This window comes from Eucalyptus grandis, chromosome 2 (assembly GCF_016545825.1).
Source record: "Eucalyptus grandis isolate ANBG69807.140 chromosome 2, ASM1654582v1, whole genome shotgun sequence".
In the NCBI taxonomy this organism is placed as follows: Eukaryota; Viridiplantae; Streptophyta; class Magnoliopsida; order Myrtales; family Myrtaceae; genus Eucalyptus; species Eucalyptus grandis.
In genome coordinates this window covers 37,820,000-37,837,990 of record NC_052613.1, presented here as the reverse complement: position 1 = coordinate 37,837,990, position 17,991 = coordinate 37,820,000, and the positions used below count along the sequence as shown (strand labels likewise).

Genomic DNA, 17,991 nt, shown 5'->3' with positions numbered 1-17,991 from the left:
TATTATTTATAAATTTTTGGCCGTGATAATATTAGGTAGCGAAATACAGAACGGTTGAAGACATTAATTAGTGACTGCAACCCGAAACGAGCGCCCTCCCATTTCGACTTCCCTATATGCAATAAAATTCGAATGAACTCGATAAATGAAATCATAAATATTAAGCTACGGAACGTATCGTTAGAAACTGAATCTGCTTTCTACTTTAAGAACAAGAACGGTGTAAATAAATATCACTCTTCGTCTTTGCTTTATTAACTTAATCTTTACCATAATTAGTACTATGATATCCTGTTGTTTATTATTTATTTAAAGAGCATACGTATTTCTTAAGTCTATAAGAATTAAGTTTCATTCGTAACGAATTTACGTGATAAATTTATGTAAGAGTATATAAATAAAAAGGAAGGATCATTTTAACTGACATATTCAAATTCAATTTGGTGCTCAATCCAAGACTGCAAAAATTCCCTATTTTCTGAAGGGGATAATTACACAAATGATTCTATGATGTTGTCCTTGAAATTTTGTTTTGTTGAATGTGATTCTTAAAACTTTACCCCAACGTATAATGTTTTCCGTGTTAATCAATTTAATGTAATTCTCAAACTTTTGATAAATATTCGATAGAGTCCTAAGAGTTTTTAAAATATCCAATATTATATTTTAATTCGAGTCGAATATCTTACATGGACCTCTTTTTTTCCTTTGATCGATATCCTACATGGATCATTCAAATGTACAAGTTGGTAGCCAACTTTTCAGCTTCCCATGACTTGAATCGACGAAAAAATTGTAGCCTATGGAACTAGATTGAACATTTATGAAAAAAATTCAAGCATTCCATTTGACAAATTAAAAATTTGGAGACAGCAAAGTTAAAGTTTAGGGATCGTATTTCCTAAATCGAAAGTTCATTAGTAATATCGCATATTAAACTATAGTCTAGAAATGACTTTGGGTCGTTTTCCCTTTCATAGAAACTCTCCACCCTTCCCCCCCCTCCCTCACCTGTCGAATGTGGAGCTTTCGCGTGGACGGACGAGCAAAACCAAATCCTAAAACGCGCCGCGTTTCGACGCTTCTCCTCCGGCAACGTCTGGTAGTTTTCACCTGTCGATCAATCGAGCAAACAACATCCCGTCAACTCCCCTGAAAACTGAAAGAGAAAGAGAGAGCTCCCGATACTCTTCCAGCGCCGACAATGGAGGAAACCATCGTCATCGAAGCAGTCGAAGGAACGACGGGGATCATCGTCCGGTAGGCCGAGAAGATGGAGAGCGGCTTCTGCTTCGGCTGCCTCGAGCGCCGGATCGAGTCCGATTTCTCCGGCCGGCTCGTCTTCTCCCACGGCCTCTCCGATTCGCCCCTCCCCTTCGGATCCTCCGCCGTCGTTCAGGTGCGCCCTCCGCCCTCCGCCTCTTCTTTTTCCGGCTCTCTCTTGTCCGTTTCTTTTCTTTTCTTTTTTTTTCCCGTGCGCGATGTGCGGGGAGCTCGAGCGGTCGTGCGGTGTTCGGTTGATTAGTTTTTGGAATGGCGTTGCGGTTTTGCAGGCGTCGAGCTCCGACGGCGAGGCTTCCTCTTCGGCTTCCGCTGCGCCGCAGTTCGTTTTGCACTACTTGCCGGCTGGTCAGCACGCTTGCTTGGCCAGATACATGTAAGATCATCGAGGCTCGTATCTTCCCCCTCGTGCGTGACTTTTGTTCGTTCGTGTATGTTTTAGGCTAGTATTCAGAATTCAGAATCGGGATCAACGGTAGATACTTGGTTATAATTGTCTCATTCGAACTTTTGCTTTTTCCTTTTCCCAAGAAAGCCGCGGAGATTTGCTTATAGTACAGTGATGTTCTCATGCGTGATTTCACAACTAACACGGAGTGTAGTAGGTGGAGGATGATTGATTTCTCAGAGGTTTTGCTCGGTAAATGTGACGTACTACTGTTTCGTATGTCATTGTCGAGCATGTAAATGTGCTCTGAGTATGCGGTGTACGGTCGAGTAGTGTAGTTTTATGGAGATTTAGAGGCGGGTTTTGATTAAGCACATCATTCTCTCGATGAGCTTTTACTTTTGAAGCTTCTTGTGCCATCGAGTTTCCCATCTGTTGATATTTGATACATCATGCAGCAATGAGTATACTGAGGAAAATCCTCCAGAAGAGAACGGCAACGGGATTGTTTTTACAGCTTCATCCAAAGCAAACGAAGAACATGATAATGCTGTGCTAAATGATGATGGAGCCGTTGAGAAGCCTCCATTAAGTGGACCTGTGTCTACTTTGAAGGATAGCGGAAGAACATGCTCTGGGGCGTTGGGATCCACATGCACTGGTTGTAAACATTCTTACAAGTATTCTTGTGATAGGACAATTACTGCATTGGCACCAATAGCTTATATTGCCCCTTGTTGCTACTCCAGATTTCAGGAACTTGCTTCTAGCTTCTTGTCTGGGTCACTGGAAGATCATGTTTTACTCTCGCTCTGTCTTTTAATTGAAGGAAAGGCCACAGGACGGGACAGTGTTAACTTCCTTAATCTGATTGGGGTGCCTTCATATGGCGAACATGTTTTCCCAGGATGTTTGAGGCATCCGAATATAGCTCCTGTTCTTGGGATGCTTAAATCCTCTGATCATATTAATTTGGTGCTCCCTAAAACCCCATATACCTTGGAAAACATTCTTCACTATAGTCCTGAGACTTTGATGTCTGAATGGGATATAAGGTTCGTAATCTATCAAATTCTATCGGGTCTAGCATATATACATGGATTAGGCATTACTCATGGCAATATTTGCCCATCGAGTATAATGATGACCAAGTCATACTGGTCCTGGATTTCCATTTTCGATCAGTCCAGCTTGGGCTTGACAGATGGTGAATGCACTACTCTTCCAAATAACAAGTTTGGGATTAGCTGCAAGGAGGATGGCTGTGCTTGTCAAGGACTTTATGCAGACTTGAAGCTGTCCCAGTCTGTTGATTGGCATTATGAATTTCAGCGATGGTGGAGGAGGGAGCTAAGTAATTTTGAGTATCTTCTCATCTTAAACAGATTGGCTGGGAGAAGGTGGGGAGATAATACATTTTATCCAGTAATGCCATGGGTAATAGATTTTAGCACAAAACCTGAAGAAAATTCTGATGCAGGGTGGCGAGATTTAAGCAAGAGTAAGTGGAGGTTAGCAAAAGGGGATGAACAGTTGGATTTCACCTATTCAACGTCTGAAGTCCCTCATCATGTGTCAGATGAGTGCCTTTCTGAACTGGCTGTCTGCAGCTATAAAGCAAGGAGGCTGCCTTTGAGCGTACTACGGTTGGCTGTACGATCAGTGTATGAACCCAATGAATATCCCTCGACCATGCAAAGACTTTATCAGTGGACTCCTGATGAGTGCATCCCAGAATTCTACTTTGACTCACAAATTTTTCATTCTATACACAATGGTATGGCTGATTTGGCTATACCATCCTGGGCTAGCTCCCCAGAGGAGTTCATTAAAATGCATCGGGATGCATTAGAAAGTGACTGGGTGTCGTGCCAAATCCATAATTGGATAGATATCATTTTCGGGTACAAAATGTCTGGTGAGGCAGCTGTTGCAGCCAAGAATGTTATGCTGCCATCAACAGGCCCTGCAGTGCCTAGATCAGCTGGACGTCGTCAACTCTTTACTCAACCACACCCGATGCGCAGGGCTATTTCCAAGAAGGTACAATACGTAGACAATGGATCGGCTGAGTCTCAAAGGCATGATAACTGTCTTCTTTCTGAAACTGTTAACCTGCAAGAGCTGGAAGAAGCGTTTGCATTTTCCGAACATGCTAGGCATTTAAATCCGACCTATTGTTTCAATGAGGATTCTAACAAAAACGTCCCATATATGGAAGGGGTGGCCAATGATAGCATTAAAGAACTCATATCTGATGAAGGAGATATCAGCCAAAAGTATGGAGTGCCACATGGTATTGATCTGAATAATCTTCTTGAGCACATTGAAGTGGAGGATGAAAGTTCCATAGGATACCAAGAGATACTGCTCTGGAGGCAAAAATTATATTTGTCGAAGACTCTGTCCACAGCTGTGGGAAAAGATATATTTTCCATCGGTTGTGTCTTAGCTGAACTTCATTTAAGGAGGCCACTTTTCAATCCAGCATCTCTGGCAGAGTACCTAAATGATGGTAGATTGCCAGGCTTGCTTCAAGAACTTCCTCCTGACACCAAAGTGATCGTGGAAGCTTGCATCCAGAATGAGTCGAACAGGTAACACTGGGCTTTGCCTTCTTAAAACTCGTTATGTTTAAATTATTTGGTAGTGCTTCTTCTCTGTGTGCTTAATAGCGACATATATATAATTTCGCTTGTCTATGGATGTAATATGCACTTATGCACAAAGAAACCATTATAGTTCCTTATAATTGCAGGGAAATGTGATTGACAATGCATTTTTCTGTGCTTAACCTGACGTTCTTTTCTTTGGCGTAATAATTAGGAGGCCATCAGCCAAAACTCTTTTGGAATCTCCATACTTTCCTGCAACAGTCAAGTCTTCCTACTTGTTCATTTCTGCACTTCAACTTCTAGCAACAGATGCATCTCGTCTTCGTTACCTTGCAAGTTTTGCAAAACAAGGAGCCTTTAAAGCAATGGGGACATGTGCAGCTCAAAAGTGTGCTACCTATTGCTTGCCGCTTTTGGTGACTCCTTCATCAGATATTGAAGCTGAATGGGCCTGTATAGTACTCAAAGAACTTATAAAGTATCTAACGCCTTTGGCACTAAAGACAACAATCTTGCCTTCTATCCAGAAGATTCTTCAGGCTAGATATGAACTTCATCTTATACATCTTATCTATCAAATGTATTCTGAACCATCCTTTCTAATTTGACAATAATTTCAGACCACAGGTAATTTGCATTTAAAAGTATCTATACTTCAAGACACATTTGTGAGAGAGATATGGAATCGGGTCGGTAAAGATGTATATCTGGAAACATTACATCCACTGGTCATATCAAACTTGCACATTACTCCACATAAGAGTTCTGCTGCTGCTGCTGCTGCTTCTGTGCTGTTAATTGGCTCTAGTGAAGAGCTCGGTATACCAATTAGTGTTCACCAGGTTAGCACTTCCCATTGTTATCCACCTTCTATTATTTGAAGGTTTTGCTTAGTTTATCACTGTTTTGGCATTTATAGATAGGTCCATCTGGTTGAATGTTGAACCTATGTAATGCCTGTTTGAGTATGTCATGCTAAAGATTTGAGCCTTGACAGACAGTTTTGCCTTTGATTCACTGCTTTGGGAAAGGACTTTGTCCTGAAGGAATTGATGCCCTTGTTAGAATTGGTAATTTCGTTCTCTGGCTTTTCTACAGAAGCCTTCTATAGAACTAAAAAGTGCCTTGTGTTAACTAATAGTTTTGGCATCGGTTTCAGGTGCACTTCTTGGGGACTTGTTTATTGTGAGACATATGCTACCATTGCTTAAACAGGTGATTCATTCCTGTCTTAACATTTCATGCATGAGTAAACCTGAGCCCGTGCAGAGTTGGAGTGGTTTAGCTCTAGTTGATTGTCTGGTAACTTTACACGGTTTAGTTGGATTCTTGCCAAAAGACCTGGTTGTGAAAGAGCTGATCCAGGTATGTACCACATGCTAATTATAATTTTCTCAGTATAATCGAATATGTCTCAGAATTAACTTCAGAAAGCTCAATTTCCTGCAGGATCGCAATTGTCTCCATGTTATGATTCTTATGCAGCCCCATATAGAAACTTCGGTACTTCAGGTGCTTCAAGTATCAATTTCGGTGTTCTGTCATGCATTTATCTATTTTTCTTTGTTGAAATGTCCTTTTCAATCTACTGGTGTATCTTGTCTCATGTGAGAATACATTTTCTAAAGTGGTTTATGAAGTTTTAAGTGGGCATAACCATCTGCCCAGTGAAGATTTTGACTCTTCACTTCTCAAACTCTTCTGCTCCAAGGAACCCATGTTTGTTATAGTTGATTATGCTGCTTTCGCTGTTTTCAAAGCTGGCCCAACCAGCTAATTCATCCAGTTCAAGTAAAGCATAAGTATCTAAGCTGCTTTCATTATTTTACCTGGCTAAACCAGGTACTATGTTAAATGGGCAGTTGAAATGGCTTGGCTCGGCATTGGAGGTGCCTAAGAAAGCATTCAAATCAATGACCTTAAAGAGCCCATGTCGAAGATCTTGCCCCTCAACGAAGTGGTGTCTTTATCATCACTAGTAGCTATGAATATATTTATTGCAGATACTGCAGCCCAATACATTAAATAATGATAAAACATGTAAGAGTGTGAATGTAAGTGGGGATTCCTGGGTATCTTAAGTGAACTCTGTAGACACTCGAGCCACCTGGCCAGCATGAATCATGGTCATGTGTTGACACAAGAATCTTTTTGGTAAATATGAGTATAGAGTGGTTCTGCTTATCGTTAAGACTGGTGAAACCAGTAGCTAACTATGATTGTCTAGCGGTCCGACCGATGGTTAAACCAGAGGAAGCAGTTTACCCACAATCTTCCGGTGACTTGAGCAGTATGCTGACACTCCAGACTTCAACATTGCTTTTATCTTCTTGGCACAAATGTTCTATGGTTTCTTGTCGTTATCTGGATTTTTTATTTCTTAATCTTGTGATTATTATGTACAATATTTTTGGCATGTCTTATATTTGCTCTAGATTATCCAATGAAGCGTTATCCTATTCTCTTACCAGGTTGCTGCTAGTACCTTGTTGGCAGTATGTCAGCAGATTGGACCTGATTTGACCGCAGTTCATGTTCTTCCACAACTTAAAGAGCTGTTAGATGAACTTGCCTTCTCTCAGGATACTGCTAGCAGAGTTAGTGGTTCTGTCGGCAGAAGCTTGAAGCCTTCCAGAGCAAAGATTGATGGGCAGGCTCAAATTGGGAGTCGTGCAGACCTTGTGTATGTGCCTTCTCTTTCAAATTAATGCTTTTTTTTTTCAGTAAATGGTGGTATCTGATTTCTTCCTTTTGTGTGCTTCGCTTAGTAATGTCGACAAAGTAGTGCTCCTCTACCTTTTACTAAGTTATAGCATGAACAGGTTGCTTCTGTATCCTTCGTTTGCATCTCTTCTTGGAATAGAGAAACTCCGCCAATGCTGTGCCACTTGGTTGCTTCTTGAGCAGTTTCTTCTGCGGTGTCATAACTGGAAGGCATGTTCCCTTTATTTTTTGGATTTGATTAGTTACTCCACACCAAAATTCGTGTGATGTGAAATTGCCCTTATGAATTATTATACACTTCATACATCTGATTTTCTCATTCTTACAGTGGGAATGTACAGGAGAGTTGGCCCGAAGCAACTCTGAAAATGCTATTGCAAAGAGGCCTTTTATTAGTCAAGGCTCTCCTTCTGAGTACAGTCCTGCTAAGATGTTGCTTAATGGGGTCGGATGGTCTGTTCCACAAGCACAGGGTAACAGAGGTGTGAAAAACTCGATGCCCCAAAGAAGGTATAGCAGAGTTGACGAGAGTCTCCCTGATGGGCACGTAGCAAACTCAAGCCTTCTACACCATGAACATTGGTTCTGGTTCCCTAGTCCAGTCATTAGCTGGGATGGACCTGAGTTTCTTGCACGTATAGGAGGTCTAAGGGATGAAATTCCATGGAAAATCAGAGCATCTGTAATACATTCAGTTCGTGCACATCAGGGAACCCTAAGATCTTTAGCTGTGTGCCAAGATGAGTCTACTGTTTATACTGCAGGAATTGGTCCAGGATTTAAAGGAACTGTCCAGAAGTGGGACCTGACTAGGATGAATTGCGTATCGGGCTACTATGGGCATGAAGAGGTATGTTTCTCAGAGTACTTTTAGGTGTCAGTTAGCACATGCATGCTGTTTAGCCTCCTAATTTGGTAGCTTCTTTGCCAGGGATGCTCCAGTTAGCTCCTCATGTAATATACTCGTGCATCTGCAAGTAAGAAATCTTTGTACTTTTGCATGTGAAGTTAGGAAGTGGGGGTGAGAGGAAAGAGAGGAAGAAGTGTCATATTTTGTAACAGGTTAGAGTTAGACTATGGCTTCAAGTGAGGTAATTGATAGGGGTTCTCATTCTTCAGTTGGCATGGTGGTTCTAAATCTAACATACTTGCTTCTAAGATGTATTTTCATGAATCCTAGCTCAATTTCTCCTCTTTTTCAAAAATCAGGTCTATTTCTTCTCCCTAATGAGTTGTGGTAGGATTATACATGTTCTGACATCATCTCTAGCCCAGGAAGAGTTCCTCTTGGGCATAGCAGTCATCACATACTTATTTTGTTTTACTATTACAGGATACTAAGCATCATTGGAGGTTAAATTGTAAAGGGTCTTTTGGTCATGGGGAGCACTTTTAAGAATGAAATCAATGATTTTCCTAAGAAATTGTGTCTTCTTACATGATCTAGAACTGAGATGTTGACTCTTGTCGCCTTAGTAGATAATATTCCTATACATGTAGGCTTGAAGAAATATTGGGATTCATTTTTTTAAAAAAAAAAAATATTCCTTTGGAACTGTGGTCATTTTCTTGTCTTTGTATATTGACATATCTGAACTAGATAAACTGATATAACCATGATATGACTGATCTTGTTGAGAAGAACATGAGTCTAACTTGATGTTAATATGTTTACCCTCTATTTCCTTTCTCCATGCACTAGTCCTCACATTACTGAACTCTTGAGTGCCTCAAAAGTATCAAGTTCCACGTATAAGACATATTGAACTCATCATCATTAGACTTGTCCGAATTTCAAGTTCCAAGATTTTCCTATTTTGCAGTAATGAAGGAAATTTTCCACACTTCTCATTTTTTCATGGTGCTTTTGATCAGGTTGTAAATGACATATGCATCTTATCTGGTGGACTGATGGCATCTTGTGATGGAAACATACATGTATGGAGTAGCCGAAGTGGGAAAGTCACGTCTGTTTTTGCCGAAGCATCAACAGATTCTGCACACTTTGCTAGTCCAATGATAACTGGATCAGGCGTCAGCAATGACCAGATCAATATGCTGAACTCCAGTACACTATCAAGTGGGATATTGACTAGTGCATTTGATGGGAGCTTGTACACTTGCATGCATTATCTAGAATTTAGTGAAAAACTAGTAGCTGGAACGGGAAATGGTTCTCTCAGGTGATATGTAATTGTCTGTTTGCAATTAAGGATGACATATATCAAAACCTGTCTTCATGGGTATTGACTTTTTTAACATCTACCCTCCTTTACAGATTTATTGACGTTTCCAAAGGTCAAAAACTTCATCTATGGAAGGGTGAATCTGTTGAATCTGGTTTTCCCTCTCTTGTCTCGGCCATTTGCTGCTCCGGATCTGATGGAAGATTTCCAAAGAGCACATCTGGTTCACCTTCTTGGATTGCGGCTGGGTTAAGTTCTGGTCATTGTCGACTATTTGACATGAGGACTGGTGATATAGTTGCTTCTTGGCGAGCTCATGATGGATATATAACAAAGGTACTTCAGGTTCCTAGAGAAATTTCTTTTGGTCTGTACCAGACTACCAGTTGCTAATTGCAATGTTACACGCAGATTGCTGCACTGGAGGCCAATTTGATTGTTTCTAGCTCTCTTGACAAGACCTTGCGAGTTTGGGATATGAGAAAGTATGACCTTTTTTGTTTCTTTTTTCTTCTTTTATGTGTACATCGCTTAGTTGCTTCGTGTTTAATTATTTGGCTTTTGTTAACTGTCTTTTTTTTTTGAAAGAGTGCGCCAATGGTTTAATGAACCCCTCTCTCTTTATTTGATACCTTTCTTAGTCACATGTGCTCTCTCAGCTACTTACTACATTGCAATTTATTGTGCAAAAAATCTATGCATGTTCAAGCTGTTTCTCTCATTTATGTAAAAGCTTAATTTGTAGGAATTCCTCGAGCCAGCTTGCTGTGTATAGAGGCCATACAGATGGGGTGTCTGGTTTTGCGCTGTGGGGTCAAGATGTCATATCGATCTCGAGAAACAAGATTGGGCTTTCATCTTTGTCTAAGTCCGGTGATGAGGTATGTAAAAGAGTTTATTTCAATGAATATTCTTCCTGCCAAGAGTTCATGCCCACAATAATAATATTAGATGTGGATTCTTCCTTGCCGTGTCATGTGGGCACTTGGCCAATAAATTTTTTACAATAAGCAGTATATTAGATTAAGGTTTCATTCTCAACAATTGTCATGTTACGTTTAGTATGACAAAGTAGAATGAATTGAGAAGATGAAATTAAATGGGAATGAAATCTTTGTTTGGTAAGTTGTGAGATTGTAATGGAGTGGGGATTAACTTGTTTATTGGCAAGACAAATACTGTGGGACTCGAATGGATTGAGCATTCCCATAATATTGTTATGAGTTTAAATGTAATGGCATTTGCTGTAATTATAATTTTTTTATAGCACAGTAATCATAACAAAGTTAGCAAATGTCATTTCTAAAATCACTTTTAACAAATAAGAACCATATTAATTACAAGTGTTAATTTTCTCTGTTAAATTTAGACTACGGTTTTAGATCTTTTAATTTAATAAATTAATTTAATTATCTAACCAAAATTACTTTTATAAAATATCAACCATAATTCTTTATATGTATCATTCTTAACTTATGTATTAGGTTATTATAAGCTTTATTAGTTAATTATTTTAGCTCAATGTTTTTATTCTTTTAATGCACCGTTTGACTATAACATTTTGTGCATATTATATGCAATTAATCAGTGAAGTTTATAATTGAAGTTTCCATAAATTAATAATTGTAATTTGATTTAGTTTTTATTTTGGATCCAACACTCAAATGTAAGTTAAAATTAATTTTCGTTTTGAATGATGAATAAGATTTCATTGTGTTACCGTGGGAAGCCCCTATTCAAAATCTCTTCCGATAGAAGCAACCAATATACAAAATTATGCACGAAAGACTCTTTCTAACATTTTTAACAAACTAGATTAATTGTTCCTAAAGAATATTCTTAAGAGGATTTGACTCCTCATTTATCTCTCTCCAATTTAGCCCAAAAAACAAGCAGAGAATCATCTTAGGAATCTGCTTCTTTCCAACACATGAACAGAGTCTCTATCCAAGCCCAAAGTTCATGTCGCACAATGCTTGAAATCACCCAATATACTGCTGAAATTGCAAACATTGTAGTCCAAATCTTTTTTGTCCAACTACAATGTAAAAGTAAGTGATTTGCCCTCTCCTTTTCACTCTTGCAAAAAGTGTAATCTATTAACCAATTTTTTCCTCGCTTCTGAGGGTTATCCTTAGTAACAGTGTGTCCCCTAGCTGCTTCCAAGTGAAAGGAACCTTCAAAGGAATGGAACATTGACTTTCCAGATAGACTTCACAGAAAGTGTCCTCTGTTATAGTGGCATCTGAGTAGAGATGAGATCTGAATAATAGGATCTAATAGAAAAAGTTCCAGAGGTGCAACAATTTCACTGTAGTCTATCGCCATCTCCCAAATCTGACATTGCTTGATACAACTGCTCAGAAATTTTGAGAAAGGTTCGAGCTCCCAATCTTGAGCGCTACATAAAAAGTCAGTCTCAACCCATCAGTCTTTTCAACAATCAGCCACCCCAGCTCTCTTTTTTCTTGCTAGAGCAAACATACCCGGAAATAAATCTTTGAAAGCAGTGTCTCCACAACAGATGTCATCCCACAACATAGTATTCCTACCATTCCCACTCTACCATAAGTTCTGCTGTTGGAAGCATCCAACCTTGCCTTATATGCTTCCAAAGCCTGACTCCCAGTGGATCCTAATGGCAATACCACATACTTTATTGGTAATACGGCGACCTTACAACCAAGAATACTGGAGATTTTTGCACGTATACATTCTTGCCCAGAGTAGTTAACTCACCTTTATACAAGTTCACTTTCAGTCCCGAAACTGCTTCAAATCATAGTAGTACAGTATGCCTTTTAGGTGCTGAATTTGTTGATTGTCGTTCTCCAAGGAACTTCTTTACAGGCATTGCCGACATCGAAACCACTAATAAAACCTTTATCAGTAGCTTTAATCAACATCTTGCTCAATACTTCTACGAACCTGTCACTTGTCATCCACCTTTTTCCTTGTTTTCCTCCATTGAAAAGAGAGTAAAGTGGCTCTCAGAAACTGACCTGGTTTCTAAACATTATTTAGAGAATGTTTCTTGCTCACAATTTAGAGTATGTTTGGTATAAAACGGAAAGGTGGAAATGACATGAAGATAAAGTAAAATGAGAAGGGAATAACTAATTTGGTATTCAAACAGCTAGGAGTTTTTGATAGATTGATTGACTTTTCTACACGTGTATAAAGTTGTTTTCCCATAATGGGTTCTGCTACTAGAGAATGGTAGTATGCCCTCAAGTTTTTCAATTCCTATGTTTTCATATAAATATCATCATTGATGAAGAAAATGGCGTTAAAAGCCTGCTTGCAGTTTTTGATACATCACAGTTTGCGATTATGTGAAGGAAGAATGTTTTCAATTTTAACAGTCAATACATGATCGACAGGGGAACGTAATTTTGATTTAAGTGATTTGTCTTTGAAGGGCGCATGATTCATTTTCTTCTTGTGGCTTGATTTACGTGTTGACAATTCATGTGTGCCCGCTGCAGGATGGGGTGCACCGTGTTATACCTCAGAAACTCCGCATCAGAGATCAGGGGACAAAAAATGTGTCAGCATTGTCCAGTATAAGTATTCTTCCTTTCTCCCGTTTGTTTCTTGTTGGAACAGAAGATGGCTATCTGCGAATATGTTGTTAAGTTTTCATGTCTCTTTTGTAAATTCAAATGCAAGTTCTTTCGAATGATCCTCTCCTCCATTTTTCGTTTACCTTCTTCACTCCTTCCTTAGGCAATAAGTTATCTGAGAAATGACACCGTTTAGGAGGCGCAAGGAAATGGCCAAGGCCTCGTAACATCTTCCACCGACTCTTTGGTATATCACATGAATAAGTGAAATCGCTCGACTCGATCGGCTTCTATCATTAGATGCCTCGAGCTAATATGTCCAATCTTCATATTCATGTCCTAGGTACTCGTAGTTTTTTTAAACCTTGCGAGGAAAATATTATTCATGCAGTTTTCATGCACAGTTTGAACGAAAATGGGCCACTGCGAGTACCACTTAGCCACCAATTCTCGTAAACAGTGTGATCGATCCATAGTTGATTTGATTCTGTCTGATACCTTTGTCAATCAATATCGTCTATTCGAATTTTTCGAAACTAAACATATGTATTCGAGAGTAGGTGAGATGAAGATGGTATTCTCCTTCTACTTCATGTTAAAATTTCAGTGTTATATCCGGAACCTTAAATATCTCTTCCCTCTATAGAAATTGAGAAAATTCAGACTGATACTTGTGAAAATCCCTTTTCAAGACCATTAGGCTCATTTTCTGAGAAAATATTATTCACAAGATGTGCTCGGCCAAAGTTCAATGACGGAAAGTCCTATTTGCATGACAAGCAACAGACTTACTAGAGGATATTGCATCTACACTGTACAAGACTTAAGCTCCAAACTCAATCGGATGAGCAAGGCACCCAAACATGTCGGGAAGCAACTTTCATGGAGAAACTAGTATTGCAGAATTACGTGTAAAAACAGAGGGATGTCGAAGTGTATAGTAAAGTGATCCATATGCGATAAGCACGGGACTGCGAAGACGCAAGATTTGCAATTTTCACCATGTCTCTCAATCTTGATTGAGTTGCCACAAACTTTGAGTCTCTAACGACACGATCCTTTGACGAGGACTCTCTCTCAATCACATAGCCAAAAACATTGTACTTCTATGATTAAGACGAATAATAGAAACCCGATGCCTTCAGCGGGAGAGATCCTCATAAGAAAGTCCAGGTTTGAGTTCAAGAACATATTCAGTTGGATTTACTTTCATTCAAAAGCTTATATTAATAAGTTATGAGTAAATTAAGATATATTAATTGTCCTATCTCAAACTGCATTTCTTATGCGAGACTTCTCTTGCTTGACACTTGAACACGTGGGGACCTCAACATCCACGGCCAAAGTACCACCGTCGAAAAATCCTAATTTGGAAGTTGGGATTTTCTCTCTGGATTAGAGAGAGAGTAGTTGTGGAGAGCTGGAGGGGCAATCGCGTATCCTGCAATCACGTTTGCACCAACTCTTTCCCCTAACCTATACGGATGCTAAGATAACTGGACTATAGCGGCCGATCCACGATGGGCTTCTAAATCGCTACTAAATCGAGGTCCCATTACCAAATCTTGCCATGGGACGCGCTCAAATCACATCTTGGTTTCTGGAGGTTGTCTCTCTTTCGACTGCACGATATTCACAAATTCGAAAACTTGATCGTATATTATCTGAAGCTTCTTTACTCGATTGTGCTTCGAGACAAGACCGGTACTTTTGGTGTGCTTGTCCTTTTGACGTGCAATTGCGCGTACCGAATATCTTATTTCTTTGCACGATGATGCCATGACTGACAAGCAGAGGAATCAGGGCAAGGTTTGGATCCTATCTCCAGAGCGAAAAGAAACTATCTTCAAGCAAAGCATGACAGTCCTCGAAGGCGACTTCAACATGGCTAGCAACGAAATGCTTATGAAATATAGTATATAAGCCAGCAAATTTCACGAATCCTTCCATTAATCTTTTTGCTCTTCAATTGCTCTTCAAATCGCTGATCCTGCATTAGATGATATACAAGGTACGTGACTCTCTCTCTCTCTCTCTCTCTCTCTCTCTCTCTCTCTTGTAATTTGTAAACAAGAACATTAAACATGGGCTTCACCATCATCAATCCTTTGCTCGCGGTGTCATTTGAAGGAGCAGAGAAAATGATGTCAGATGCTCCACCAGCCCACTACGTGGTCAAGATACAATCATACTCATTGCTTTCGAAGAACTCTGTGGACAAGTATGAGTCCGGGGTCTTCCAAGCTGGAGGCTACAAATGGTAATAATTCCTCACTTTCCCCATCCACGTAACTTATTTACCAATCTCTATGGGTTCATTGCACAGCGATTCTTCTTCACTTTCTGTCTCTTTCTTCTTTCCACAGGAAGCTGGTTCTTCACCCAAATGGGAACAAGAGCAAGAACGTAAAAGAGCACGTTTCTCTTTACCTGTCGATGGCAGAAACAAGCTCGCTCCCCTCAGGTTGGGAAGTTCATGCGTTAGTTAGATTCTTTCTGCTTGACCAGAACAAAGACAGTTACTCGATAATCCAAGGTACAGCTTCAAACCACAAATTATCTCGTTGTTTCCTTGTCATTTATATGTTTGATAAGATTGTAAAGAAAAAAGTTAGCTCTTCGGTTAGCAAGTTAGTTAATCAGCAAGTGTCCGTTGATGGATTTGATTTCTTGTTTTTTTTTTTTCTCATCAGATGCCATGAAAACGGAATGGCGCTTTCACAGGATGAAGCTTGAACATGGCTTCGACCAAATTCAGTTCCATGAAGACGTTTAGTGATGCGCAGAACGGATATCTCGTGGATGATACTTGTGTGTTTGGGGCGGAGGTTTTCGTGATGAAGGAAAAGAGCACTGGCAAAGGAGAGAATCTGTTGATGGTAAATGATGCGATCAGTCAGAAGCACACCTGGAAGGTCGACAACTTCTCGAAATTGGACAAGGAATTCTCCGAGTCGAAAGTATTCATAGCCGGAAATCAGAAATGGTAATCGCTCTCAACTTTCCTGATATAGGCACGCACTAAACGATGGATGTTAAATCTCCTCTGCTCATTTGCCTCATGATATGCTCCTACACTGATCATGGAGAACAATGAACTATCTTGACAAAAATATTTTGGGTCATGATTATTGAGGAAGTTTCTGCAATTTGTCTTCTGATTGATGGGTCACCAACACCGCACATTCATTTTTGCTAAAATTTGTGTAAGGCTGAAACCTAGGTTGGTAACCCAACATTTAGATGCATGTCTTTCTTGCCGGAGGTTTGGAACTACAACACTGAAAAAATCCTCACCAAGTTCAGTACCATCTGTCCTTCAAGGAGTGAATAGGAATGGACATTTGAGGCTGCGTTTGGTAACATTTCTATTCAAAGATTGTTCTCAAGAACAGAAATAGAAAAACTATTTTTGTTCAGGGAAACAATTTTTGAACAGAAGAACACATTTGGTAACTACATAAAATGAATATAAACATGTTTGATAAACTATAATTTTTTTTTTTCTTTTTAATTTTTTAATATATTTTTTTTTTTTATTTCTTCCTTTTGGCTAGTCGCCGGCCTTGGCCATGGCTAGCGATGATTGGCCGATGAGGGCCAGCGGTCTCGCCGGATAGCCAAGGTGAGAACTGAGCCTTGCCGGGGGCCGGCGGCGCTCCGGCAAGGTCGCCGGCCAAAGAAAAAAGAAGAAGAAAAAAGAAGAAGAAAAAGAAGAAAAAAAGAAGAAGTGTTTCTCTGAAGTGTTCCTAGGAAATAAGAAACAAGTTTTTATACTTTTGTTTCTATTTCAAATATATTTCTTGAAAACAAAAAAAAAATTTTTTGTTCCAAATAAACGTGTTTATGTTTTTTTTGTTCCTCAGAACAAAAGAACAAAAATTTGTGTTCCAAGGAACATAAACACAATTAAACAAATAAGGCCTAAGTGAGCGAACCACTTTATTCTTCGATCAATGTAGTCGAGTCTTGCGAACAAGAATACATTGATTCATCAGACAATGCGTATGTCATTCATTCAGGAAGATACGGCTCTATCCAGGCGGAAAGGGCAGCGGACTCGGAGCTTTTGTCTCTCTTTATTTAGTTAGCCGACTCGGACACCCTTCCTCCTGGCACTAAAGTATTTGCAGACTTCTCGCTGCGCATCCTGGATCAGCTTCAAGGAAGGCATTTCTCTGGAAAAGGTGATTACTTCTTGCAAGAAATGAACTTACGAGCGATTGAATTCTTGTCTTTGACATTGGAAACTCTCTCTCTCTCTCTCTATGCAGCTAATCACTGGTTCAGCACCTCGAGCGAGGAGTCCGGTTGGGCGAGATTCCTTTCGCATGCCACCTTCTATTATCCCAACATGGGCACTTTGGTGAAGGACATTTGCCTGGTCGACGCAGAGGTCACGGTCCTGGGCGTGGTGAACGCTCTGTGAAGTCGCCATTCTGTTAAAGATCACACTGTCAATCAGTAGTATTGTTGTGAATATTTGCATACCAGCACTGAAATGATACAGACTGTTTCCAGTTTGCTTGATGTACATGACTTAACAAGACAATACTAAAATTGAAAATTGATCCAAAAGATATGCATCAAAGCACACAGTTTCCTTTTTCGCGATATCTTAACCATCAGCCCGACCCGCTGATCACTTTGACAGGTCGTTGTACTTTTGTCATGATTCTGTTTAAGTACGACTACATAAATCAATTTTGCTAAAATGATAAACTTGGTATTTGTCAAATCGCTTTTTCTCCCCAAAGTTACTATTTTGCTCCGATAAGATTAAGATTTTGTGCACCAGCATATCGTTTCTAGAGACATAATCTTCACGCGAATCATCTCTTAGAGCCCGGTTTTTGTACAAATTCTCAAGCGCGCGTGCAAATTGTGTTGTTTTACCTGGGCACGGTGAAACCTATGATCTTTTAGGTGCTTATTTGAATGTTAAAGGGCATTCAATTCCTGTTTAGAATTGCACTCCTTCCCGCGTTGTCTGTTTAGACTTACCCAGTACCCGGAGTAGGGGCCCTCCCTGCACCCGATGAGGTTTTACCACCCCAACCAAATCGGTATAAGCAAATACGACATGGGTTCAAATCATGGTCATAAAGAAATTCAAACCATCTAGATTGGTTTGGGATGTTGAAACATAAAATTGTGCCCCTTAGGGTAGTATTCAGAAAGTATTCAGAAAGAGAGGGCTGATGGTTTTGGTCTTTTCGTTCCATACAATG

The 17,991-nt window shown here is 39.7% G+C and overlaps 2 protein-coding genes across 3 annotated transcripts; both read left to right on the top strand.

Moving 5' to 3' along the window:
• Positions 1 to 1,011: 1,011 nt before the first annotated feature.
• On the top strand, positions 1,012 to 12,902 carry LOC104432607 (protein GFS12). Of its 2 annotated transcripts, XM_010045077.3 has the most exons (16): positions 1,012 to 1,399; positions 1,554 to 1,657; positions 2,128 to 4,266; positions 4,496 to 4,823; positions 4,905 to 5,126; positions 5,282 to 5,354; positions 5,444 to 5,649; positions 5,734 to 5,796; positions 6,756 to 6,967; positions 7,107 to 7,218; positions 7,337 to 7,858; positions 8,884 to 9,191; positions 9,287 to 9,530; positions 9,606 to 9,679; positions 9,940 to 10,075; positions 12,683 to 12,902. In XM_010045077.3, the coding sequence occupies exons 1-16, from the start codon at positions 1,274 to 1,276 to the stop codon at positions 12,830 to 12,832; spliced, it is 5,019 nt and encodes a 1,672-aa protein (XP_010043379.2). In that variant the 5' UTR covers positions 1,012 to 1,273; the 3' UTR covers positions 12,833 to 12,902. The 2 variants fall into 2 exon arrangements, with proteins under 2 accessions (XP_010043379.2, XP_039161904.1); XM_039305970.1 differs by lacking the exons at positions 1,012 to 1,399; positions 1,554 to 1,657 and having other exon boundaries at positions 2,190 to 2,330; positions 2,419 to 4,266.
• Positions 12,903 to 14,118: 1,216 nt separating this feature from the next.
• Positions 14,119 to 17,338, top strand: LOC104432602 (probable inactive serine/threonine-protein kinase fnkC). The gene is given in 8 exon segments (XM_039306414.1): positions 14,119 to 14,771; positions 14,891 to 15,020; positions 15,127 to 15,297; positions 15,464 to 15,509; positions 15,511 to 15,746; positions 16,783 to 16,845; positions 16,847 to 16,947; positions 17,035 to 17,338. Coding segments are annotated over 7 exon segments (891 nt in total). The 5' UTR covers positions 14,119 to 14,771; positions 14,891 to 14,901; the 3' UTR covers positions 17,190 to 17,338.
• Positions 17,339 to 17,991: the final 653 nt, after the last annotated feature.